This window comes from Pectinophora gossypiella, chromosome 28, assembly GCF_024362695.1.
Source record: "Pectinophora gossypiella chromosome 28, ilPecGoss1.1, whole genome shotgun sequence".
Classification (NCBI taxonomy): Eukaryota; Metazoa; Arthropoda; class Insecta; order Lepidoptera; family Gelechiidae; genus Pectinophora; species Pectinophora gossypiella.
In genome coordinates, this window is record NC_065431.1 from 3,316,239 (window position 1) to 3,343,599 (window position 27,361).

The window sequence follows — 27,361 nt, forward strand, 5'->3', positions numbered from 1 at the left end:
ATACTTGGCCGAACAAATGGGGAGCGCTGAGAGCTCTCGTCATCACTAATTTAAGAGCCACGCTCTTTTCCTCTTGCCTTCCGCCCCGCAGTACTCTGTCTGACAAGAGTGGGATGGCGCCCAGAGTAGTCAATTTCAAAGCCGTACTAGGACTCCTGTCCTCTGCCTCTGAATAGTACTGTCAGTTACTGCTGCCCTCTGTCAGGTTCGAGGTTACAATGCACAATTTTGATAGCAGCAAAACGCGCACTTTGACACTCCAAAATAAATAGTATGAGTCAATGAATTGAAAAACTCCTATCAATGACAACCTATATACATAATATAACCTAACCACAATGAGGTAATCTATAGTAACATAATTATAAATCAATTTGTAGCTTTATATAAAATATCGAACCACCTATGGGCTAAGTAGCCTGAACATAAATTAATTTTATTTTACATAACATAACATAAGCACAGTACTATATCCCAATTGGGTAGTCAGAGGTACACCAATCGCAAGATGAAATAAGCTCACCTCACGCCTCACCGAGCTGTCAGGGAACCAAATTACTAAATTGAATAACAATATCTTATGATATCTTTTCCGACGTTCGTTATGTAAAAAAATACGATTCAAAGCGTAACTATGTTATCTATTGAATGAAGATATAATTTTTTTCCTTTCTGTTCACTCTGGTTTTGATTTTTTTTTGCATTTAAATAAGGAATAATACTACGTATAGAACGGCAACTCCCCGCTCCCCACCAGCGGCTGAGCTAGGTTTACTTCACCCCCGTCGGTCTTACTTTAGTCTTCAATCGTATCGCGTCAGACGTCACACACACAGATACGCGTGTACGATAACGTCAATGTGTAGTGTTTGTGTAAAACGAGGCTTTTTATGTAGTGTCCGGGGTGTGGTACAGTGTAACGAACAAACAAAACTTACTTTCGCTTTTTATCATTAGTTACTACAGTGTCTGTACTTAACAGGAAACAGGAAAATAACAAATAGAGGACATTATTTATTTAAGTTTGACGTTGACTGAATTGTGTACGTATCGAGTGAAACAAACGTGTTTTAATTTCATAGGATTATATTAATGTGAATTCTAAAAAATAACAAAGTATGAGGCTTATGTTAAAACATGTGTTATTTAGTTTAATTATACATTTCGTTAACGGTAAGTGTTAGTTTTCTAAGAGGTCTACCGCACCAAAGGGGCCAAGCCCCGTCCGCCTCGCGGACGTCGAGAAGACTACTACTTTTGTGCGATTTTTGTATAGAGTCACTTGCATAGCAGAACCTCTTATTCCTAGTCTCTTATTTAGAATAAAATACCTTCTTCTTCTTTGCGAGTCGATGGCGATCGATACTAGATTTTTGCTGACTAATAATTGGCCACGCTTACGGCATTGTCAGTGGCTTCGCAAAGGTCTTTAATAGTGCAGGTGTAAGGGCACTTAGGACATCACAGAAGGTGAGCCATAGTTTGTGGTGATACTCCACACTCACACTCATCGCAACCATCAACCAGGTATCCCCACCTGCAGAGATTATCCTTGCAGCGGCCAACCTGTGTCCGGAGCCTATTTAAAAACTTCCAAGAGCCATAAAATACCTGGGGGGTTAAAATAGCCACATCGAAGCAATTCATCTAAGAAAGCATTTATTTGCATTGCGCACTTACTTTTATATGCGCAAATGTCAAATTGCAATATTGCTTTCTTAGATGAACTGCTTCGATGTGGCCATTTTAACTTTACAAAAAAGGTTATTATAAAGTTAGTGATTATTTAGAAGATATGAATGCATGGGATTAACTGTCTGAGAACTGATATTAGGCAGCTAAATTACTCAATTGTATAACAATATTTTATGTTTATTTGTATTTTTTAAATATTATATTTTATATTATGTAGAAATTGACGATTCAAAGTGTAACTATGTTACCTACTGAAAAAAGATATTTTTGAATTTACATACATACATAAACTCACGCCTATTTCCCACCGGGGTAAGCAGAGACTATAGAATTCCATTTGCTTCGATCCTGACACACTTCTCTTCCTTCCTCCACATTCATCAATCGCTTCATACACGCACGCCGGTTCAGAGTAGATCGTATTGAACCTTTTCTAAGGACATCTCCAATTTGGTCATCATAAGTCCTTCTCGGTCTTCCTCTGCCAGCCCTACCATCAACTTTAGCTTTATATACCGCTTTTGCAATCCTATTATCCTTCATCCGCTCTACGTGTCCAAACCAACCTAACATTCCCTTCTCAATCCTAGTCACTATATCGTCTTTTACACCACATCTCTGTCTTATCACACTGTTTCTCACTCTATCACTCAACTTCACACCTCAGATGCTACGCAAAGACCTCATTTCTACGGCATTGATCCTACTTTCATGCTTCTTCTGCCATACCCAACATTCACTACCGTACTTCAGCGTAGGGACAAGCACTGCATTGTGAACAGCCATCCTCGTATCTTGCGAGATACATTGGCTACTAACAACTGCGTGCATTGCCCCATTCACTGAATTACCCAATCTCACTCTCCTTTCTATATCTTCATCACATTTACCATCCCTTGTAAACATAGTACCCAAATACACAAATTCATTCATTTGTTCTACCATTTCATTCCCAATCATAATTCTACACTCAGACACATTTTCTTCTCTTTCCATCACCAAAACTTTCGTCTTATTAACATTCACTCTCATACCCTTCTTTTGTAATTCATCTACCATTAGAGATACCATGTACTGAAGATCCTGTACTGAAGAAGATTTTTGAATTTGAATTTAACCCCCCTGATTGACTACGCCCACTTTTATGACTCTGTGGTATCACATCAGATGAGATTGTGGTCAAACGCGAGCCTTTTTTATTTAAAAAAAAATAGTAGGTACCTTTTTTGTAGGTCAAACTATTGATGTGTCTGGCATTGATTACAATAAAGTGACGAAGAACCCTCACAGTTGGGATTATTATTATACCTATGGTGAAACTATCAACTGGAAATGTGTTGCTCAGACGGATCACGCATACTGGATCTTCCCCTTAAGTCGTTCAGGTATGTACATAATACTTTTTTCTCAAGAGGTAGTCAGAGCTGTATAGTACGGTCACGAGCATTAATATGTATACACTTTAGTACCATGTCACATTAACTTTTTTGTCAAAATGAACTGTAAGTCTCACTAAATGTCAAATATGTTAGTGCGACAGAGACCTAAAGTGGGTACATTATATTGCTCATGACTGTACACAGAGACCAACGACCTCCGTGGTCCAGTGGTTGAGCGTTGGGCTCACGATCCGGAGGTCCTGGGTTCGATTTCCGGTGGGTACATACTTTGTAGTCCCAGTTAGGTTAGGACATTACAGGCTGATCACCTTATTTCGGAAGGCACGTTAAACCGTTGGGCCCGGTTAGTAATTACTGATGTAAATAATGTAAGTAAGTAGTCGTTACAAGAGTCATGTAAAGGGCCTTTGGCGGCTCAATAGTAACCCTGACACCAGGGTTGATGGGGTTGGTAATCCACCTCATAACCCACACGATAGAAGAGAAGTACACCCATACCCAGAGTCAACCCCGAGCTATGTTTAACTCCCATGTGATAGAGGCGAGCCTATTGCCATTGAACGGATACAAATCCTATAAATAATAATAATAATTTGTAATAATAAGTACGACAATTTGTCACTCTTTCTATGACTTGTTTGCTTTTTCATACAAATTCGATAGAAATTTTGTGTTTTGACGATTAGCAAATCCGGCCAAGTAGTTAATGCTATTTGCAAAAATAATACTTAACTAATTTGACTAGTTGGAAACTAGCCTATTGGCAGCCCTCAGACGTCACACACACAGATGCGCGTGTACGATAATGTCAATGTGTAGTGTCTGTGTGAAACGAGGTTCTTTGTGTGTCCGAGGTGTGCCCTAACTGTACATGAAACTATGAAAAACTTGTATGAAATATTACAAAAAAAAAACAAGCTTGTAAATCTATTAATATCATTTACAGAATGTTCAGAAGAAAAATCAACATTGATCAGCATTAAAGGATTGACAGACAAGAATGATGGGCAGATAGTGATCTGTGAATACAGGGATTACAAAGAAGTTAAAGAATCGATTAAAATTACTTTACGTTATGTACCGGGTAAGAATCTACAATGTATAGATATAAAAAACATAATAGGTATATAAACAGCCTATACACGGTATTAGTGACATCGTAACGAAAACTTTAAGGGATGGGCCCATGAATTTAAGTTGATATCAAGTGGAATTTTCCGTCACAAAAGTATGGAACTGGATTTTTTTTTTAAAAATTGAAAAATTTTCATGATTTTTCCAACAGGACATTCAAAAAGTATAACTAAACAAACATAAAAAGCACAAAAAAAACATGTATTTTCCAAGGAGAAATTCCACTTGATATCAACTCAGAATCGTGATCTAAATCATCCCCCTCAGTATTTGTTACGATGTCACTAACTACGTGAGGAAATAGAAAAATACATGTTGTGCCGACCCCACATAGAATGGGATGAGAACAGACGGAGTTACCATTCTATTTGTAGTACCTATAATTCTTTTTATAGTCAAAGAAATCACCCAGATACTATAGCTCCGTGGGTCGTAAAGTTTGCAGACGAGTGGAGTGCAAAGTTGAAGTATGAATTATTTGCTCATACTTGTATGGCGCACGTTTCGCGCTCATTGGGCTCTTCCAACCTCCTTTTCTGTTTCGTGATTTCACAATATTACTTTCTCACACTGCAAAGTGTCGTCGCCTGAGGAGTTAAAGTTGAGGTCCTGCTCCGCTAGCTTCCTTTCCTACACTGTAAGGCTGCGTTTCCATTGACGCGGAGCCGTGCGGAGATGTGCAGGAATCGACCAATCACCGTGAGCGAGAGAGTGACAGAGGGTCTTCGTTTTTCGCTCTCTCGCACGCTGTGATTGGTCAAATCCGCACATCTCTGCTCCGCTCTTCTCTGCGTCAGTGGAAACCCGGCCTAAGTCACGTCGAAAAATGTGTAACTAATTAATAAAATACTTTATTTTATTTTTACAGGTAGTTATATTCGAGTTATTGGCATTAATTACGACAAGGTGAAAGCAAGAAGTTTGAACAACTTGGACTATTACTATGACGAGGGTGAAATACTGAATTGGCGCTGTACCACGACATACACGTGGTCAAGTACAAAATGGCTAAAGGCTTGCCAATCAAGTAATTGCATTTAATTTTTAGCAAGACTTCTATTTCCTCTCATATACAAATGGGTATGAAAATTTTCCACAGGAAAGTCTCAATTTTTTATTAAATATATATATATATATATATTCATCATCACCAGCCTATTAACGTCCCCACTACTGGGGCACGGGCCTTCCCTATGGATGGATGGATAGGGAGATCGGACGTTAAAACCACCACGCGGGCCCAGTGCGGATTGGTGATTATTAACGACTGCTAATGCAGCCGGGACCAACGGCTTAACGTGCGTTCCGAAGCACTGCCATATATATTAATTTTGTTTTAATTTCTTTACAGTTTCAATTCCAATAGACAATTCAATAACTAAAAATGAATATAAATGTGGACTACGGTGTACATTTGACACTAATAACTATGAAAATATTGTCATTACTCTTCATATCAATCCAGGTAAGAATTAAAATGGTCTAAAAAGATCGAAAAGGCTAGTTATCTAGCTAGCAGTAGTCAAACAGTAGAGGGGTCCATGAAAAAATGACGAAATATCATAAGGTGTGAGGGGCTGTAGTAATATATCACGAGTATTTATTTTTTCGGCAAACGCGCGATACTGAACCGAAAAGCGGCGTTTCGTGCAATTATTTTGGTAGGTGGGTCGTTCTTCTTTTTTATCGACAATGATCTGTCCTTCGTTCTGCTTCTGATAAGTTACCTTTTAGAATTTTGTTTTATGTTTGCATTGTCCAAAAATATAGTTATCTTATTATACTCAAAATACAAGCAAAATACTAATCGGTTCCTCAATTAGTCCTTAAAGTAGCTTGATTGTTTTTCACAAAATTCTGTGACAGAGTGGTAAATTGAAATGCTGTCTCCGATGAAAAGGACCACTCTATCACAATATTTTTTGGAATGCGTCTAAAAAGAAAAGTATGTTACCAAGATAAAGAGAACCACTAAATTGTCCTCTACAGACACATCTTTATATGATGTTTTAAAATATTTAATGCCGTTGTAATTTTAAAGATGTTAAATCCGATAAATTGAGAAAATGTCTTTTTATTGTCGATAAAAAAGAAGAACGACCCAGGTACTAAAAAATACACGTGATATAGGATAGGGGGTAGTCTTGAACCTCACCATGTATCACTAGGGTGGGGGGGGGGGTTAAAATGTCAAAAAAAAAACATCACATGATTAATGAACGGCCCCTAACTTGAAACCTGACAGATAGCTTTTGTTTATTTTGTGAAATGTGACGTCACACGAAGCTCAATCATGGCCGCCCGTGTTTCGGGTAAATACACAGATCAGACAGGCTAGTTTCTACTGACTGTGACTAAACGTCACGAAAACACACGACACTAAATTATTATGGCCTTTTTTTCAGAAAAAAGCAACCTGTGACTACAAAAAAATTAACGTTTTTGGCATCTTTAGATCTGTCTTTATTTAGTACTTTTTTAATCATAATTTCATAATTTATCTTTGACCTAGGAAACTAACCTGCTTCGATATGGATATTTTTATCCCCGCTGTTTTTCTTCTCACATGGAAATTGTATGTCACTAATAGCTAGCAATATAATTAGCTGATAGTATAATATCCTATGGCCTGAGTAGCTATGGTCGTACTTTTAAAACGCACTTGAACCAAATTTATAAAATACAAACTAGAATCCTTAAACTTTTAATTCCTCACAACATAAAAAAACATGTAACAACAGATCTCGAACTATTTAATTACTGCAAAATTCTTCCTATTCAATCAATGTTTAAACTGAATATATTAAAGGAACAATACTTTCGTACCGAAATTCAACATCCCAAAATCTATATAAAAAAAACTCGACAGGCCAATAGTGGATATCTGACCACACCCAAATATATAAATTTCTATGGGAAAAGAACGTCCAAGTTTATCATACCTAATCTGCTCAATAAAATCCCCAGAAACATTAAATCACAAATAAATATAAACAATTTAAATGACACAATAAAAAACTACCTGCACTCAATTCTTGCCGAGACTTCGGTGTGAATTTGTGGAGCCGCCTGTATAATGAACGAATTGCTCCTGCGCAGCCGCTCGCATGATGCCTACTCTCGTACTTGTTTACGTGTTTACTAGCTAGTAAGATTTTGGGAACGCGGTAGAGCGTTTTTAAAAAATACAAAATTGAAGTTTGAATTTTATATTATTAAAAATGGAGCTGTGCTCTACATTCGAGTTATTAGACAAGACTAAAAGCTAAACTAAAACTATCATGCATATCTCGCTGGGCCGGATGCATCCCACACCTCGCTTCCAGTAACAAGAATGGACGAAAGCTTACGCGGCAATTCGCGGTGGCCATGGCGCGACTTGAGTCAGCGGCGGCCACCCGTACTGATAACAATTCTAGGAGGTGTAGGCTGCATAACTCCTCCCCCGTTAGAATCAAAGTCATCATTTCCATTTTGATGACTTTGATAGCATAATAATAAATGTAACTTAAATTTATATACTATGAATATACAGAGACTTATAGCTAAAGATACATATAAAATAACCGTTCCTAAACTAATACTTTTCACCTTTATTACACTTTCACTTTCACCATCACGATTGAATGCTCTTTCCGCTTCCATCGAAACCGTCTGCAGTTCCATCAGTGCTGTTTCATCTAAATTGAGATGTCTGCTTGCTGGTACTGGTTCGATCTTTAATATGTCAGGTAAGGTCATGAAGGTCGTTTTGTATGAGGTTACAGGTGCGCCAAAAGTTTGATGTCTTTCCAGCATCAATTCGTTGATGTTCACTTTACAGTCATCATCTATAGTAAGTATGTATGTGCCCTTTATGATTTCCCGGTTTTCCTCTAGCCCACACGATTTCTTCAGTATGTTTTCCAGTTTGCTATATACAATCCACTGATTTGGTTTTAAGGGCTCTATTTTGATATTGTTAACTGTGACCAGGATAGGGTTGCAATTGCTGGTGTTAGATGAAAACCTGATGAGATCTTCGATACATGGATCCGCCGGAGGTTGCTGCCATTCATCTTTAAAACACATAAAGAATTCTTTGTCGACTTCTCTGCAGGGTTGCTTTAGCCAGACTGCTTTGGACCCTTCCAGGATAAGGTAAGGATTTTTGGGTAGAATGAGAGTCGTTTGATTAAATGGATTGGTAATAGGTAACGGGATCATTTTATAGTATATATAATTTTCTTTTGAAATTAAAGGTATCTCTAATATAAACGTTATCTGATTTCCTTTTGTGTATGCTTTCAATTGGATATTTTGCTCCAATTTCTGTAAGTTTTCTAAATTAACATCAAATAGTAATCTATGAGATTTGGCGATAGAACTTAATATATTTAACAATTCATTAGTATTAATGATAGATTGATGTAGAGTGTAGAGCCTACTAAAAGCTACAGCAGTTTCAACCTCGTCCAGTTTTATATATATCATTTCAAAGGTGTGTAAAAATAAATTATAAGCATTTACCAGTTGAGTGTACAATAGGGTTTTACTTGTCTCATTTAGTTGTTTGCGAATTTCCCACAGTGATTTATCTACCTGGACGAAATTGTTTCTGGCAGATTTTGAAACATTAACAAATGAATGCATAATTTTGTAGATTAGAGTAATCCTTTCCATAAGTATGTTCTCACGTTTACCTATGCTATTTATCAATTTCTCGTATTTGATTGCGTCCTCGTTATCGAGGTTACCGGTTATGGCCTTTATCAAAGAGCCTAAAGGATTTAAAATTCCACGCCTAGATCTCTGCAGCGGGATGATTTGACTGAATTTGTCTATTGTCATGTTCATTAGATGATCTGTCTGGATTTTAATGTTATGTATCTCGTATTGTAGTTTCTGTTTATCAAAAAAGGATAAGACGTGATTGTTTAAATTAGAGTATCGGTTGACGTTGAATTCCAAATCCTCTCGTAACACTTGCAAATCTAATACTTTTAGAACAATCCATTTGTCAGAACTAATAACCGCTTGGCCTTCCTTAACGGGTAAAACGCCTGGGTTGTTATTGATTTTTTGAAGTTGAAGGCCGAGGGCTGCCATTGCCGGCACCAGTAGCAGCGTGAACCTGTGAAGGACGTTTGACGTCTTTAATGGGGACTTGTGTTTCGCGACCCTTAACTTCCACAGGTAATATTCCTCTCATAATCTCACCTGTTACGTGTGCCTTCTGAAAACGTGGTTTATCTTTACTTCTTCGGGTATTCACACCTTTTACAAATACATCGTCCTCTTCACTCACTCCGAACTCTTTCTCACCTCCCCGTTTATTCCTAATCTTTTCCTTTCTTTCAATCATCTTGTCAGTCAAATATTTGTAAAGATATTCAGTTCTCTTGGCATGATCCCTAACCAACTTTTGGGTATATTGTTTAGTAAAATCTACATGAAACGTGCTACATGCATTCGTATGTCCAAAGGCGACCTCAAAAGGTGTCAGACCAGTAGTGGAATGAATAGTATTATTGTATGACATAACTGCATACGTCATTACCGTTGCAGCATCTGTCAATTTGTGCTCGTACTTGGCAAGTCTGTATATTTCCAGAATGGTGGAATGGAAACGTTCAACTAGACCCATAGAATTTGGGTTATGAGGTGTCGAAATATGAAGGTCGATTTTGTAAAATTGTAATGTTTCTTTGAGTAAGGCGTTATTAAATTCACTTCCAGAATCTGCGCTAATTTTGGAGGGGGTCCCGTAGTATGAAAAATATTTAATTAAAGCGCGCACTACTTCCGGGGTGGATTTGTTTGATATTTCTAAAGCTTGACCGATTTTACTGAAGGCGTCTATGATAGTAAGAAAAGATTTCCCTTCGATTGAAAATAAATCAATGAAAAGTTCCTCAAAAGGTTTCAACTGAGTTTGCGTTAGTTGTAGTTCGGGCTTAAAGGGTTTTCGGTCATATTTCATTTGTTTGCAGACTTCACACGCATTTATAACACTTGCGATCGTCACTTCCATGTTATTCCAATAATAAGTTCGTTTCAGTTTTATGAGAGTTTCCCGAATACCACGATGTGTCGTAGTACCAGAATGGTATTTCAATATGATTTGACGTTGTTCTTCTTCATCTTCAACATTAATTACTCGTTGTGTGCATTCGAAAATTTTAACTATATCCTTTTTAAAAAGTTTAATGATCGCATTTGTAAATAATTTTCTGTGTAAGTCGTCTTCAAAATATATGAAATATTTTATTTTAGGTTTAATGTGCTTCAAAAGAAAATCTTTTACTAATTCCGAATTATCTGTAGGTAAGTGAACTTCTAAGATTTTTTGTTTTTTGTTAGAAAGATCTTTGACTGTAGTTTTTTGTCTATTCCATGAATATATAAGTAACTGATTTGGTTTGGTATCTATCGCTTCGTGAAGGATTGGGATGCCATTAGTATCTATGTCCGGGGCAGAGTGAATTGTGTCCGATTTAGAGCTTGCTGCGGTGATTGTACTAGAAGTAGGCGACACTATCGGATATTCACTTTCCAGTTGGTTTCTGTCAAGATCGTCATAGCTATTTGCAATACTTAGTGTCTCTTCAGAGTCAGAAATTTCGATCGTCTCATTGTCGTCTATATTCACCCTAATTGAGGAAGTCTCGTCGTTATTTAAAATATTTAATTTTATTCGCGACAGTGCGTCCGCATTGGTGTTCTGTTTACCGTTTTTGTAGATTATCTCAAAGTCGTATGCTGCTAGGTGTAATTTCCATCGCGTTAACTTACTGTTCGGCTCTTTAATTGAATTTAACCAAGCAAGTGGTCGATGGTCAGTAAATATTGTGAATTTTCTTCCGTATAAATAGGGACGGAAATGTTTCACCGCCCAGACTATGGCTAAGAGTTCCTTCTCTATCGTACTGTATCTAGTCTCTGCAGCGTTTAGCGATCGACTAGCATATGCCACTGGTTTGTCACTACCGATGGGGCCTTGAGAAAGTACTGCCCCTAAAGCGTAATCTGAAGCGTCTGTAGTAAGTATGAATTGTTTAGAAAAATCTGGAAATTGAAGTAAGGGCGCATTTACTAACAGTTCCTTGCACTTTTCGAAAGCTGTTACAAATTCAGGAGTAATTTCAACTCTTTTGCCCTTTTTTAAACAGTTTGTTAAGGGTTGAGTTAATTTTGAAAAATCTTTTAAAAACTTTCGGTAATAGCCAATCAAGCCTAAGAAACTTTTAATTTCTGTAGGGGTTTTAGGTAAGGGAAATTCCAAAACAGCTTTGATTTTATCGCTGTTAGGTTTTAGGCCATTTTTGGTAATTTGATGGCCCAAATATAAAACTTCTTTTTGTAGGAACTCACACTTATCTAAGGTCACCTTTAAGTTGGTTTGCCTTAGTCTCTCAAAAACTCTACGTAGCTTGTCGAGGTGTTCCTGTAAACTTGAAGAGTATATGATTATATCGTCAAGATAGACAAGGCAGTGAATGCCTTGTAGACCACGTAGTACGTTGTCTATGGTACGTTGGAAGGTGGCAGGCGCCGTCTTGAGACCAAACGGCATTCTCAGAAACTCATAATGCCCTGATGATGTTGTGAAGGCTGTCTTCGCTCTGGATGCTTCTTCGACCTCTATCTGGTGGTAGCCACTTGCCAAATCGATCGTACTAAAATAAGTTGCGCGTCCCAAACGATCAAAAAGGTCGGAAATATTAGGCAAGGGGTATCGATCATCCACAGTTATTTCATTTAGACGTCGATAATCGATAACCATTCGGAATTTTCTTTCACCAGTAGCATCTAGCTTTTTAGGCACTAGATGCACGGGTGCACTCCAAGGTGAATAGGATTCTATGATGACGTTATCCTTAAGAAGTTTTTCGATTTGCCTCTCTATTTCATCGTTTTCGGCGGGTGCGTGACGGTATGGCTTGGAATAAATCGGATTTTCGTTATGAGTCCGGATTTGATGCTTGACCTGGTTCGTAAAGGTCAATGGCAAACTCTCGCAGTAGAAGATGTCTTTGTATTCATGACAAAGAGCAATTATCGCCTTTCTCTCCTCAGAGTTCATGTGATCGGTACGTAATCTATTTAAATTTTGTTTGAGCATTTCGTCAATTTCAAAATCGTTGTTGTTTACCGTGTTTACTTCACATGCGTCATTTTGGAACTTCGTAACTTTGAACGGTCTTTCAAAGGTTAGGGTCACTTTGTCGTTTGATATATTTTGTAGGACTGTATAAGCGAATGAGTTTTTACATGTTATAAGGGCGCTTGGCATGCGTACACCTTTACCAAGATCTAGGTAGTCTAAAATCGCCTCACCATTTGGAAGGTCAACGGGAACCTTTACACGAGTTTCAGTTCTTGGTTCAAGGGTGATTTCATACGGTGGATTATAAATGATCGGAATCTCTACATTTTTTGTACGTAAGACTTGATTTTCCATGTCCACTATCGCGCCTAACTGTTTTAATAAATCTGACCCAATCAATCCGTCGTACCGCTCATCAACACTGTAAATGTAGAATTTATGTTTGTCGAAGCTTTTAAAGGTCTTGAAAAGAGGTATATATATAACTTCACCATGGCAACTACGTGCATGTGTGCTCACTACTTCGAAGGGTTCGTTATATTTAAAATCAGAAAAGTACTGATTGGCTTTTGTAGGGCTAATGAATGATCTTGTACTACCGGTATCGATCATGAAACGAGATTTAATTTCAGGGATGTTAATATAAGGAAGTTTCAATGTGTTGTTACAATTTAACTGTACTATCTCGGGACTGTAGGGCATGAGGCCGTTGAACGAAAATTTGACTCCTTATGTTCACATTGTGGGTCACTCTCTGTAGATTCAATAACTTGAAATTCGACAGGGGTCTCGTCAATCAATTGGGGTTCGAATGGGGTACCATCATTAAAATAAAATTGATCTTCGCAATAATAGTTTTCGTAACCGACAGGAATCGATTCAGTCTCAGAGTCAGTGTAAAATACGTCTTGTTGGTCATAAATCATATTTTGTCTAATAGGCGGTGCGGTGCGCATTGAAACGTCTCCAGACCCTTTTTGAGGGTTTTGAACGCGATTTTGTTGCGGTTGTGTATTCGGAACACCAAATCTAAATTGATTTTGATTTTGGTTAGGTTGGAAAAAGCGCGTATTTGGTTGAGGGTATGGATTACCGAATCGATACTGATTAGGAACGCCAGCATAATTTTGCCGAGGTATTATAAAACCGGAATTTGGTACTGGGGCTCCAAATCGGTGTTGTAACGGAATTCGGAAACCTGAGTTCGGTACTGGAGCTCCGAACTTATGCTGTACAGGAAAACGGAACCCTTGTTGCACAGGAAAACGGAAGTTTTGCTGGTCAACGGGTTTAGTAAAATTTTGAATAGGAATAGTTTGAAAGTTTGTAGGTTTAAAGCCAAATACATTTTGGGGGTTCTGTGAAGTTTGAAGATTTTGTGAATTTTGGTTACTTTGCCTGGTTTGTTTTTTAGACATGTACTGATTTCGAAAATTCTCTTCTTCAAGAACCACGCTCAAAGCCTGCTCTAAATTACTACAATTTTTTAACCGCACGATACGAATCATGTCTTCGGACAGGTTGTATAAAAACGTATTAAGAGCTGTGTTATTATATATAATCATCTTTGCGGCCTTAACACCCTCGTCATTCAAAAGGTTTACTTTCGAGAAGAGCGTGCTACGCACGGATTGAATACGATGGCAAAAGTCTAAATGAGATTCACCCTGCTTTATTTTAAGCGACTCTAGTTCTATTGCGACACACTCTTCCGATCGCGGATCACCGAAATGTTGCACTATCAGAGATTTCAATTGCTCCCATGTAGTCACATCCTCTCTCTCACTTATTAGTGCTGCCGCTCTACCACCAAGCCTACTTGAAATTGAATGCAGAACATAAGTGTTCTGGGCAATATTGTTTTGTCGCGTAAAACAGTCCAAAACGTATTCGCTCTTTCTGACAAAAAGATTGATCAAATTGGGTTCCCCTTCGAATCTGGGAATGAGACACAGCATCTCTCTCGGAATAACAGTAATGTTTCCTTCCATTTTTTGTGGTTTCACAATTATAAAAGATAAAAAAAGAAACGTAAGCTATACACAAGTAAAATAAGACACAGGAAATAGCACGAAAACACAAAAATAAAATAGTTAAAAAGGTAAAATAGAATGATAAAAGCTTCTTCCTAAATTAAAAGCGCACTTATAACTCCGATTTAGTGAGTTATATAATTTAAATCACTTAATTAAAATATGGGTATTGCCAATGTAGTGCAATACGAGCAAAAGAAAATCAGATAAGGTTCAGCTATGTCGTCTGAAACGTTACCTACACTAAACTAGACTGCCAAAGGGAATAGAACTGGACAAAACAGGAATGAAGGGTTTTACTCACAGCCTGGCTGCTCTCATTTCCTCCCTCTATAGCAGTGCTGCTCCAGATGTTGAGTCTTGTCTCTCGCGCCGATAATCGTTACTTATTTATTTGGTTCGCAGATTATTCACTCGTTTCACCCGAAAACCGATGTTTAGAGTCCTCGAGATCAGTCCTTTTTCGCGAATAATCCTACCGGCTGCGCCAGTAAGATTTTGGGAACGCGGTAGAGCGTTTTTAAAAAATACAAAATTGAAGTTTGAATTTTATATTATTAAAAATGGAGCTGTGCTCTACATTCGAGTTATTAGACAAGACTAAAAGCTAAACTAAAACTATCATGCATATCTCGCTGGGCCGGATGCATCCCACACCTCGCTTCCAGTAACAAGAATGGACGAAAGCTTACGCGGCAATTCGCGGTGGCCATGGCGCGACTTGAGTCAGCGGCGGCCACCCGTACTGATAACAATTCTAGGAGGTGTAGGCTGCATAACTAGCTAGTATGGTGTGAGTGGTGTGACATAATTGTTTGCAATTTATTATTTCTTTGTAAGTTACCTACCCTTTATAAGTTAAGTTGAACAACTGATTGCTAACTGATGTTTAGATTATATTTTGCGTTGAGACAAACCCATGTCGGGTTTAACAATGCTTCTTAGCGTTTAAGGTATTATGTTCATGAATTCCTTTGCAATAAAAAAAAAAAAAATAGTAATAAAGTAGATTGCGCCCTATTAAATACTTTTAATAGCGCCAGATACTTTTTACGAAACTTCGAAACGAAAATATTCTATTAATTGTGTATGGAAACACTGTGCTAGAGACAACATTAATAAGTACTCAGTGATTTACAAACATAACATAAGCTCCCAATGAAGTGTGTCAGGATCGAAGCAAATGGAATTCTATAGTCTCTGCTTACCCCGGTGGGAAATACGCGTGAGTTTATGTACATAAGCTCCCAACTATACCCCAATGGGGTAGTCAGAGGTACATCCATCGTAAGAACTTAGTACCCACGCCTCAACGAGCCTTCTGTTAGACCAACGTGATAGGTGAGCATCGTATAATGGTCGAGCCAACTGTGTTAGTGAAAACTTCGCTTAAAATAAATTAATAACTCATTGGTGGTTGTCATTTAAAACGTAATTAAAAAAAATACGTCCGATGTTTATGATACGTGCGTGCGTGTATGAAGCGATTGATGTATGTAGAGGAAGCAAGAGAAGTGTGTCAGGATCGAAGCAAATGGAATTCTATAGTCTCTGCTTACCCCGGTGGGAAATATGCGTGAGTTTATGTTTGTATGTATGTATGTTTATGATATGTTTTAGTTTCAGGATATCAAGTTACTGGTGTCAACATCAAAAGATTGCAAACAATTACACCTAATGAACACATATATTATTTTGACAATAATGAACAGTTACATTGGACCTGTCAAAGGACAACCACATCAGGCGACGTATACTGGAAATGCGGGGGTAAGAATGGGGTAAGAATGGGGGTAAGAATGGCGGTAAGAATGGCGGTAAGAATGGGGGTAATGTACCCCAGACACTTCATACAAAAGACCTCGTTTTACACAGACACTACACATTGACGTTACCGTACACGCGCATCTGTGTGTGTGACGTCTGAGGGCTGCCAACTACAATACTTAATTTGACTAACATAAATTCGTCAGTTAATAAGATTTAAAAATAAATAAAAATAGCCTTTATTCACTGACTTACATTGCTTTCTATTAACATTAATTTAAATCTAATAATTAGCCGACATTAAAGACATCGACACCCTCTTTGTCAGGCTGTCCTAGGCTTCTCCAAATGTGGCGATGTTTGGCCGCCCTTCTCCAGCTTTTGGGAGGTCGTCTTCCCATCTTTTGTTTTGCTTCCCCTTCGACGTTTCTCATCTCGAGGGTACCAGTCAACTATCAGATTTAGTAAATATTAAATCCGAAATGTGTACATCCGAGGTAGTTACAAGATTGCCCCAATAGTCGATAAACTTCAAGAAAAACGAATGAGCTGGTACGCCCACGTCATGAGACGCCCTGAAGACTATATAGTCAAAACAGCCTTAAATATCCCGACGTCAAAAAGTGGGCGTGGAACCCCGCGCCACATGGTTAACGACGGTCCAAAAGGACCTGAAACAATTAGACCTGGACGCCAAACTGGCCCAAAACCGACCAACCTATAAAAGTAGGATGAGGAGAGCCGACCTTGTATAAGCGGGACAAGGCTTAGAAAGAGAGAGAAATATATTACATATTCGAATCAGACGAGAGAACGTTGTACATAGTCAAATTTTAAAATTCGAACATTACGAGTATAAAATACACCTACTGTTATAAATAACAAAGGTACACGCACAGCCCTCATGATTGAACACTAAAGTAACACCGAGGGGGGTGAGGTAAACGTAGCTCAGCAGAAAAACGGCAGCCGTCCGCTCCCCGCCAACCGCTGAGCTAGGTTTACCTCAACCCCCTCGATCTTACTTTAGTCTTCAATCGTATGGGCGTCAGACGTCACACACATGTGACGTTTGTGTATAACGAGGATTTTGTATGAACTTTCCGAAGTGTGCTATTAATGCCGTTTAGTGGCTATCACAAGACAGTTGCTTCCAACGGGTTTTAGTAATTAAATAACAATTAAAGATGGCCTGAATGACAGAGGGCATCGGTAACTATCAGTACTATTCAGAGGCGCAGGACAGGAGACCTAGAACGGCTTTGAAATAGACTACTCTGGGCGCCATCCCGATCGCGTCAGACGGAGTACTGCGGGGCGGAAGGCAAGAAGGAAACCACTGCACTATTTTCCCCTAAAAAAGTGGCATGGAGCATGCAACACCGATAAGAGTATGGCTCTTAAATTAATAATAATTAAAGGTGACCGGCCTTCCTGATTTATCTATCCGAAACATTGAGTACTAATATTTCTTGGAAACTAATATTCTGTGGAGCTCTTACCAGACGAATCGATCCCTTGCAGGTTCCTTGACCTACCTGTATGATGAGACGCCACTTTTTAGTGGTGGTTTATCTGGTGATACTTCGTCTTGGTCTTCCTCTCATCATCATCACTAATTTAAGAGTCGCTCTTGTCCGTGTAGCATTCTCCATTCTTGTCTATCAAAGACCAATTCCTTCACCTCCTTATAAGCCACGACGTTTGCCGTATCTTTAATCTGTTCCATGTAAGCTCTTCTTGGTCTAAAGCGTTTTTTTTTTGTTACAGCAAACTGTAATCTGATACCCGAAACAAGACGTTCGACGGAACTCTTAGCAACTGTATTACAAGCTAATGATGGGATGACAATTTATTGTGTGCATGACAAGGGAAATGTCATTCCAGATTTTATTACATATACACTGAAGTCGATCTGCATATCGACCATACAAGCAAGTTAGTTATACCTTTCATCATCATCAGCCCATTAACGTCCCCACTGCTGGGGCACGGGCCTTCCCTATGGATGGATAGGGAGATCGGGCCTTAAACCATCACGCGGGCCCAGTGCGGATTGATGGTTATTAACGACTGCTAGTGCAGCCGGGACCAACGACTTAACGTGCCTTCCGAAGCACGGAGGAGCTCGAGATGAAAAATTTTTTTTTTATGGTCACCCATGCTATGACCGGCCTTTGCGAAAGTTGCTTAACTTCAACAATCGCAGTCCGAGCGCGTTTACCGCTGCGCCACCGAGCTCCTCCGAGTTATACCTTTACTTACATTTAAATGATTTTTTTGTTTTTATAGCACTCACTCATGCTAAAGGAAACCCACAAAGAGAAAATAAGTCGGCTTACACATAGATCGAAGGAATTTCGGATGGACGGGAGCATAGGAGGGCTAACACGCACAACGTGATAAAATTTTCTCACGGTCATTTTATCGATTTTGACGATATAATTATGTCGCTTTGTCGATTGGTGCTAATATGTGAACCGAAAAAAGTCATGTCATTCTGTCAAAATACGAGCAAAATCACGTGACACGATTGTTAGGGAAAAAAAACTTATCGATTTCGACAAGATTTATTAAATCGATCGATTATTTTGTGTCATTGCGCATGTTAGCCTACAGGTGGTGTAATGTTAACAAGCTCATCCTGACTTGACAAGAGTTGCCAAGTAGAAACTTTTTCTATTAAATTTTCTCTTTACTTGTACATTTATTGAATATATATAACATAATAACACAAGCTTACGACTATATCTCAATTGGGGTAGTCAGAGGTACATGCATCGCAAGATGAATTAATTACCCACACCTCACCGACGTTTCTGTTAGATCGACGTGATAGGTCATAGATAGGTGATATATAGGTGATAGGTAGGTTATAGTTTGTACCCGCAATCTTTCAATTTTTTTTTACATTTTTCCTCACCTTATGGTTGTCTGGAAGAAAGCGCTTTAAAGCGATAATGCCGCCATTTGCCGTGTACTTAGTTAAGAGACTTTTTGTAATTATTTCTTTTTATTTTGGTGCAATAAAGTGTATTTGTATTGTTTTGTATTGTATAGGTGGTAAGCCTTATCGCCGTCAATAATGGTCGAGCCAACTGTGTTAGTGAAAACTGCACTTAAGATAAATTAATAATACATTGGTGCCAGTCCGCTACCACGGTTCAAACTGGCGCTCCTGGCTTATTTGTCACTATTTTGATTCATTTGTTTTCTAATTTCATTTTTTATTTCAGGAACGTCACCATTAGTGGTGTCAGTGCCTAAGTCATCAAATTGTAAGTATTTTCCTTTTTTTGCCTAATACAAACATCGGAAAACATCGTGAGGAACTCCACATTCCCGAAAATCTAAAAATCCCCTATTTGCTTCGCAATAATACAAAAAAACTAAACAGCGTATAGTATCAGAAATCAGAATAATTTATTCAACGTAATTATCATAGATAAACTAGTTGAAGCTCAATTTATCATTTTTGAATCTACGCCATTTCGACCCTCCGGCGCCAGGGGTCTATTGCAACAGCAACACATTTTTTAAATCAATTTCTTAGGTAGGTTTGACGAAGCTTGTGCGGATTTTATTATGTATGACGAAGCCTCTGTTTATTGTTATCTTATTGAAATATATTTTAGTATCATATTTTTGTCACTTATAAATTAAAATTACAATTATTAATAATTATGTAGGTATACATTACAAGTTAATAACTAATAACTAACTACTTAGTTATTATAATAACTAGAGGAACACATTTAATAGTACCAGACATTTTTATCATTTAGGTAATCATTTATCTTATAATAAGCTTTTTACATTAAACTTATTATCAAATAAATGCTTCTTTTACAGATCTTTTTTACATAAGTGTGAAGGACAACACACGGCTTTTAGCCATAGACAATTCAAAACACATTTATTCGTATAAATATTATGTTGGAGAAATTGTAGAATTGGAATGCACAGCATACAGAGACAGTGCACGACTACATTCGCTAAGATGGGACTACAGTAGTGGTACGTAACATCTGTGATTCAATAACGCCGCAGCTAACTAACTAAAAAAATATCTGTGATTCAATAACGCCGCAGCTAACTATCTAAAAAAACATCTGTGATTCAATAAAGCCGCAGCTAACTAACTAATAAAACATCTGTGATTCAATAAAGTCGCAGCTAACTAACTTCTATTTTACCAGGGACAGGTCCGATTTTGATATTTTTTTCTTTTGTAGGTGTAGTTTTTTATATCATTACAAATCGGAAACATCTTTAGTTGCACAAATAAATATTTCGAACAAATAAAAAAATGATTAATTTTTTTTTTTATTCAAACGAACAATGGATTTAAAGTACTTTTAAAGGTTGAACTTTGAGATCCTCTGACAAACAAACGGACGGACGAAAAAACGGTTTAGGGCTACTAATCTGAAACCGTCTTTGTACAAAATCCGAAAAGTTCTTTAAGTCCATTTCCACTTGATATCAACTCAGAATCATTGTCTGAATCATCCCCCTCAGTTTTCGCTATGGTGTCACCAACACCCATACCTACTTGTTATGGCTACCTGCATGTACTTGTACGGGGTGTAAGTGTCATCGTAACGAATACTGAGGGGGATGATTCAGCTCATTATTCTGAGTTAATATCAAGTGGAATTTTCCACCGAAAAAATATACAATTGGAAATAATTTAAAAATACTAAACAAAAAACATGAATTTTGCGACGGAAAATTTCACTTGATATCAATTCAGAATCATCTACTGAATCATCCCCCTGAGTATTCGTTACGATGTCACTAACACCCTGTATAATTACGTACTATATTATACTTTCAGGTTTCGATGTGCTCAACCTGACAACCGGTAACATTAGTACGCTGAAGACAAAGTTAACCCAACGGAATCAAAATAAGCAGTTGTTCTGTAAAGACATACATGCAGAAGCACACGCCACACTGACACTAATTTTATCCGACTACACATGTAAGTATACACACATACGCAATGAAAATCTGCACATTGACCTAGGTCTGCCAACCATTGCCCAATGGCTCAAATTAGCTTCCAAACGTTTTTTCGATTCTGCTCCGCACCACCCAAATCCCCTGGTAGTTGCGGCTTCCGAATACATCCCGCTTAGGGACGGTACTGACAAGTATTGGCGTCCGAAGGACGTAATATACGATCCCGACGACCCGATTACTCTAGCCATAGAGGCAGCCAATCAGCTCGCGACACCAAACACTTCAGAACCCCGATACCGACCCCGCCGGCGTGGTCGACGATTTCCCTCATTCAGCGCTTATCGCTATCGACGCACTAGGGTCGATTAATCCTTTCAATATTATTCCTCTCAGACGACGCCCTGAGCCGAGGTTCGCGCGCAACTGGGCACCCTCAGGCCTGACGTCAAAAAAAAAAGAATACACACATACATAAACGCACGCATATTTCCCTTCGCGGTAAGCGGAGAGTATGAAATTCCATGCTTCGATCCCTGACACACTTCTCTTACCTCCGCCACATTCACCAATCGTTTCAAACACATACGCAGATGGAATGGGCTTGGTGGAAAGAGCTGATGTAGCTCATAATGCCATTCTTCTTCATCTATCGTGTGGGTTGTGAGGATTACCAACCCCATCAGCCCAAGTGTCAAGGTTATTATTGAGCAGCCAAAAGCTCCTGACATGGCTCATGTAACGAGTACTTACATCGGTAAATAGTAGCCGGGCTTAACGTGCCTTCCGAAGCATTATACTTTCAGACAATCAGGTGATCAGCATGTAATGTTCTAACCAAACTAGGGATCACAAAGTGAATTTTGTAATATAGAAAGAAAGAAAGAAACGTTTATTATAAAGGGACACCACAGTAACAAATACAAAACAAATATACGTATAATTTAAAACACGGAGTAACACACAACTTACAATCAAACAAAACACATAATAAAAACAACATACACATACAACATATATATGTTCCAACCGGGATTTGAACCCGGGACCTCCGGATCGTGAGCTCAACGCTCAAACCACTGGACCACGGAGGCCGTATAAAGCCATTAGCCGGGCACAAGTCCTGGAAACCACGTGATATCGTCGAAAAGTTATAAATAAACAGTTGAATGCCGTGTCTAAAGCCAGGATTGTTAGATTCTTCCTCAAATTGTTCATGTCATTTATTTTCCCTATAATTTACCTTATTCGTCTGATAAACGCACTTCAAAACGCTACTTTAACTCGGTCACTCCCGCGAGTACACAAAATATTTACAATTATTTAATTAACTCAAAATGGATTGGAGAATAGTTTCACTGTTCAATTTGTGTGCTGTATTTTGGTGTGTCAATTCGAAAAGATGTAAGTACAGTCTTCTTCTATCGTGTGGGTTGTGAGGTAGATTACCAACCTCAACAACCCTGGTGTCAGGGTTATTATTGAGCCGTCACAGACGGTGGGTCTGCACGCAGGAGGATCTGATGAGCGCTGCAGATAGCGCCATACTTGTTGCCAAGTTTTGGGCCCATACTATTTAGTTTGCCAGATAAGAATAAGAGAGGTCCCTAACATGGTTCATGTAGCGTACATTAATAATGATACACATTATTCAACTCGGCTCAGTTCGAAGAACGGTAACTTACATCGTCACGGGTTCGTATCGCAAACTTGGTCTGGCTCTAAACGACTGAATTCGATTTTAAGAGTTTGATTTTTACCCACGACGGAACGAAGCAGGTATATGCGTTTAGGGTGAAAGATGTTTGTTTGTGTGTGCGTTTGTGCAAAAGTAATGTTCCCACTTATCTTCTAAACTAATGATCCGATTTTGATGCGGTTTTCAATAACGGGTTTGTGTTTGATGAGTTCATGTTATAGGACAGGTGTCATGGCTGTAACTCACTAGGGGGCGCCACAATATTAGTGCAAAACAATGTTATATTGCAATATAAACAAAACGAAATGTCCGATTACAATTCAGTTTTTTTATAATTGGATTTTATATGTATTGTAGATACTTCTATCTATGAAATTCCATATGCTTCGATCCCTGACACACTTCTGCTGCTTCCTCCACATTCATCAATCGCTTCATACACGCACGCTGGTTCAGAGTACCTACACCGTACTGATCCTTTTCTAAAGACATCTCCAATTTGGTCAACTTTCGCTTTATAAACCACTATCGCAATTCTATTATCCTTCATCCGCTCTACGCGTCCACACCACCCTAACATTCCCTTCTCAATCTTAGTCACTATATCGTCTTTTACCTACATCTCTGTCTTAACACACTGTTTCTCACTCTATCACTCAACGCCGCACCGTAATTAATTAAAAGAAATTGAGGTTTTGTTGAAGAAAATCACAACCGAATATGACTTTTCATACATGCATATATAAGCTCACGCCTATTCCATAGTCTCTGCTTACCCCGGTAGGAAATGAGCATGTGTTTTTTCAAAAGGCGCTTACGTGATTACCGTTATAAATCAACGATATACAGATAGATTGTTTTATGATCACGTTTTTTTTTTTGTTTCAGGCCAGAATCAAAACATTAGTGTTCCTGCCTTTGGATGTAAAACAGAAAGGACATGTAAGTACAATATGCAATCGATTCTAATATTCATCATCACTAATTTAAAAGCCACGCTCTTGACGGTGTAGCATTCGCCATGCTACTTTTCTAGGGAAAAATAGGGCAGTGGTTTCCCTCTTGCCTTCCGCCTCGCAGTATTCTGTCTGACGCGAAAATTATTTTTTTCTCGAGAGATTTGCCGCAGATGGCATTGACTACTTGGCCGGACAAATGGAGAGCACTGAGGGCTCTCACCAGGTTCTTCAGTACCGAACTCTATGCTTTTTGCAAGAATAACAATAATCTGTTTTTTTTTTTCAGCTTTCTTCATAACTGGGTTACCTGAACGTCAGGAACTGAACTTTAAGGGCTCCAAAAAATGCAGTGTAACTCTAGAATTTACTGAGCCATTAACTCTTAACCTGACGTGTTACAGACTTCTTAAAAATCGGAACAGTTACGGTCCAATAAAATGGCGGTTTAAAGGTAAGTGACACGACAATAGGTACATTAATAATGGGGATAAGAACTGCCTAATTCTCGCATCGAGAGGGTTAAAATGGCCACATCGAAACAATCAATCTAAGAAAGCACTCTTCTTATCGTGTGTGTTGTGAGATGGAATACCAACCTCATCAACCCTGGTGTCAGGGTTATTACTGAGCCGCCAAAGGCCCCTGACATGGCTCATGTAACGACTACATACTTACATCAGTGAGTAGTAACCTTCCGAAGCACGGATCATCTTACTTTTGGACAATCAGGTGATCAGCCTGTAAAGTCCTAACCAAACTAGGGATCACAAAGTGATTTTTGTGATATATGTCCCCACCGGGATTTGAACCCGGGGGCCTCCGGATCGTGAGCCCAACGCTCAACCACTGGACCACGGAGGCCGTTAGCAAAGAAAGCAATATTACAATTTGACATTTGCTGTTTGTTGTTTTCCTTCACCGCTGAGCAAGTGATAATCATTCATGATCCAATCATGAATTCGAAAACAAATTCGACAATCATTGGTTTAGGCCTGTGCTGGATTTGAACCTGCGACCTCAAAGTGAGAGGCAAGCTTTCTACAAACTGGGCTACCACGGACCCATCGAAGCCAATTATTATTTTAATTCCCTTTTTATTTTAGATCAAGATCTCCAAACGGGCGATTTTAATGGTTGTAACGGCACAGTTCACCAGACATTCAACGTTACTGATGAAGATGATGGGCAGGAGATCGTGTGTGAAATAAAAAGTGATGAAGAAGGCGGTGATGAATATGAAATCAAATTAGGGTTGAAGTATGAACCCCCTCCCACCACCGCCCCGACGACTGGTATAGTACCCATTTCACTCAATCATACTGCTTTAGAAAGTAATTTCAAAGTCAGATGCTTTTTATAAAATATTTTAAATAATATTTAGACTTATTTTATGCATTCATGGGCCCCGATTCCTGCAGACACCTCCTAATTTTACTTTAAGTTATACCTGTAATTTCAGGAAAGGGACGGATGATTGACAGCTCTTAATTTTAGAAAGAATGAGTAAATGAATGAATAACCCGGACGAATCAAAAAGGTATCTCGCTGGTATGCAAACCGTTTGACGTGTGCTGTCAACATAATTCTGTCGGGTTATTGGCCAATGTAATTTTTTTAAAATTGACGTGTGTTCCATTAATTTTATGCTTGTCGATTACCCGTCCCTTTCCTTTTCGGCGGATAAGAAAATGACAGATATAACTTAAAATAAGATTGGATGATGTTTACAGGAATTAACACCATAAACTCACGATTCAGAGGTACATCCATCGCAAGGTGAACTAAGTACCCACACCTCACCGAGCTTTCTGTCAGAGCAACGTGATAGGTGGTAAACCGTACCGCGGAGGTCCGTGATGCTCTATGGAGCCGTATCGCCGACTATTATTTTTTAATCTGTTTATAATCTGATAAAACAGGTCTGACCGTGGCTTTTTGGCGGGAACGGGAACGGGCAGTCGCTTTCTTCATTGAATAATCTAAATAAATTAATACGAAGTGGTGTTTTGTGGTTAATGAACGCATTAAGTTAGTCGGTAAACATTCGCGACAGTGTTATATCGAAATATTCAATAAACAAAGTGTATCTATCTGTTTTCGCTTCGTGCAAACAAGCCGCTTCATAACTCGAAAGTTTATGCGGACTTTCAAGTTAATTCGTTTGGGGTTCAGAGAAGGAGTTTGCTCCGAGGGTGGGGACTTAGGTTTCATCATTCGTCGTCATCGCCTTTCATCATTTCATTAATCGTCAAGAAAAAAAATACGTAAGACATGGCTGTATGGGCATAGTTCCCTTTGCCTTACCCTTCGGGGAAAACAAAAAACAAAATACCGTTCAAATTTGTTCAAATGCGCCAAACGTCATAAAATGTCAATGTAAATGGCTACTACTTAAGGCGCCATATTTTTTTATCAAAATAAGACATATGCGTATAAATTGTGGCAAAATAAATTAAATATGGTGTAGAAGTTATTATTGAACCCCCAAAGGCCCCTGACATGGCTCATGTAACAACTACTTACTTACATCAGTAAGTAGTATCCAGGACCAACGGCTTAACGTGCCTTCCGAAACACGGATCATCTTACTTTCTGGACAATCAGGTGATCAGCCTGTAATGTCCTAACCAAACTAAATAGAGATCACAAAGTGATTTTTGTTATATGTCCCCACCGGGATTAGAACCCGGGACCTCCGGATCGTGAGCCCAACGCTCAACCACTGGACCGCGGAGGCCGTTAAAAATCCTTCTGTAGGAATAGAAGAAAAGAATATAAAGAACAGTAAAGAAGTGGAAAACCTGTCTCACGACTATTTCTCGCTCATTACAATTTTGGAAACTTCAAACTAAGAGTGAATAGGCACTTGCTAGGTAAGCGTGTACCATATTTCTTGTTTCACTTACCATCAGGTGAGATCGTGGTCAAACGCGACCTTTTTAAAATCCAAAACAAAACGCTATGGAGTTTCCTTTTAAAGATTTTTCGCAAACAATTTTTTCGGTAATAATTTTATTGTCACATTTCGTGGTAATTCGGTTATGACTTGGACAAATTAATTTGTATGTGCAGTATATAAGGTGCATACAAGCTTGATAAATATGAAAGTAAGTATATTATTTACATTATTAATGGAACTGATTCCAATACACACTAAGTTTATTTTAAGTTCCGCCGTAAAGGAAAGTGACGGAGGATTGACAACAGTAAATTTTGAATCAAATAGGAATTTCACTGGTAGCAACCCGTTTGACGTGTGCTTGCAACTTTATTCTGTCGGGTTATTCACGACTGTAAAACAAAATAAATATTCTCTTCTATGTATATGATACACATTAATGCAGAATGTAAAAAAAGAAAACAAAAAACAAATATGAAAAAAAGACGAAGGAAAGGAAGAGGTTGCCTGGAAGAGATTGCTACTTAGCAATAAGGCCGCCTATTTTACTCATTTTATTTCTCTTTTGTTTTGTTTTTTGTTTTTTCCTTGTTTGTGCAAATAAAGTATTTGTTATGTTATGTTACGTTAATCCTAACCACTTGCGCTGTCCCTATACCTGAAAATAGCCCAGCTTAAAGAAAAAGGGAAACACTCACGTGATCAGCTTCTGTATTCTTCT

The 27,361-nt window shown here is 38.5% G+C and overlaps 1 protein-coding gene across 6 annotated transcripts in view; it reads left to right on the top strand.

Annotated features, from left to right (window-relative positions):
• Positions 1 to 1,046: 1,046 nt before the first annotated feature.
• LOC126379110 (uncharacterized) overlaps positions 1,047 to 27,361 on the top strand; it is a 45,717-nt gene continuing 19,402 nt past the window's right edge. For all 6 annotated transcript variants that reach the window (XR_007568245.1, XM_050027715.1, XM_050027716.1 and 3 more), the window contains exons 1-13: positions 1,047 to 1,173; positions 2,928 to 3,080; positions 4,042 to 4,179; positions 5,098 to 5,256; positions 5,581 to 5,694; positions 15,972 to 16,121; positions 17,889 to 18,056; positions 19,355 to 19,396; positions 19,971 to 20,135; positions 20,959 to 21,105; positions 23,671 to 23,724; positions 24,028 to 24,192; positions 24,845 to 25,033. Coding sequence is in view for 5 of the 6 variants with exons in the window: in XM_050027715.1 (XP_049883672.1) it covers positions 1,119 to 1,173; positions 2,928 to 3,080; positions 4,042 to 4,179; positions 5,098 to 5,256; positions 5,581 to 5,694; positions 15,972 to 16,121; positions 17,889 to 18,056; positions 19,355 to 19,396; positions 19,971 to 20,135; positions 20,959 to 21,105; positions 23,671 to 23,724; positions 24,028 to 24,192; positions 24,845 to 25,033 (1,699 nt within the window). In the remaining variant the exon portion in view is untranslated. The remainder of the gene's footprint in view (positions 1,174 to 2,927; positions 3,081 to 4,041; positions 4,180 to 5,097; positions 5,257 to 5,580; positions 5,695 to 15,971; positions 16,122 to 17,888; positions 18,057 to 19,354; positions 19,397 to 19,970; positions 20,136 to 20,958; positions 21,106 to 23,670; positions 23,725 to 24,027; positions 24,193 to 24,844; positions 25,034 to 27,361) is intronic.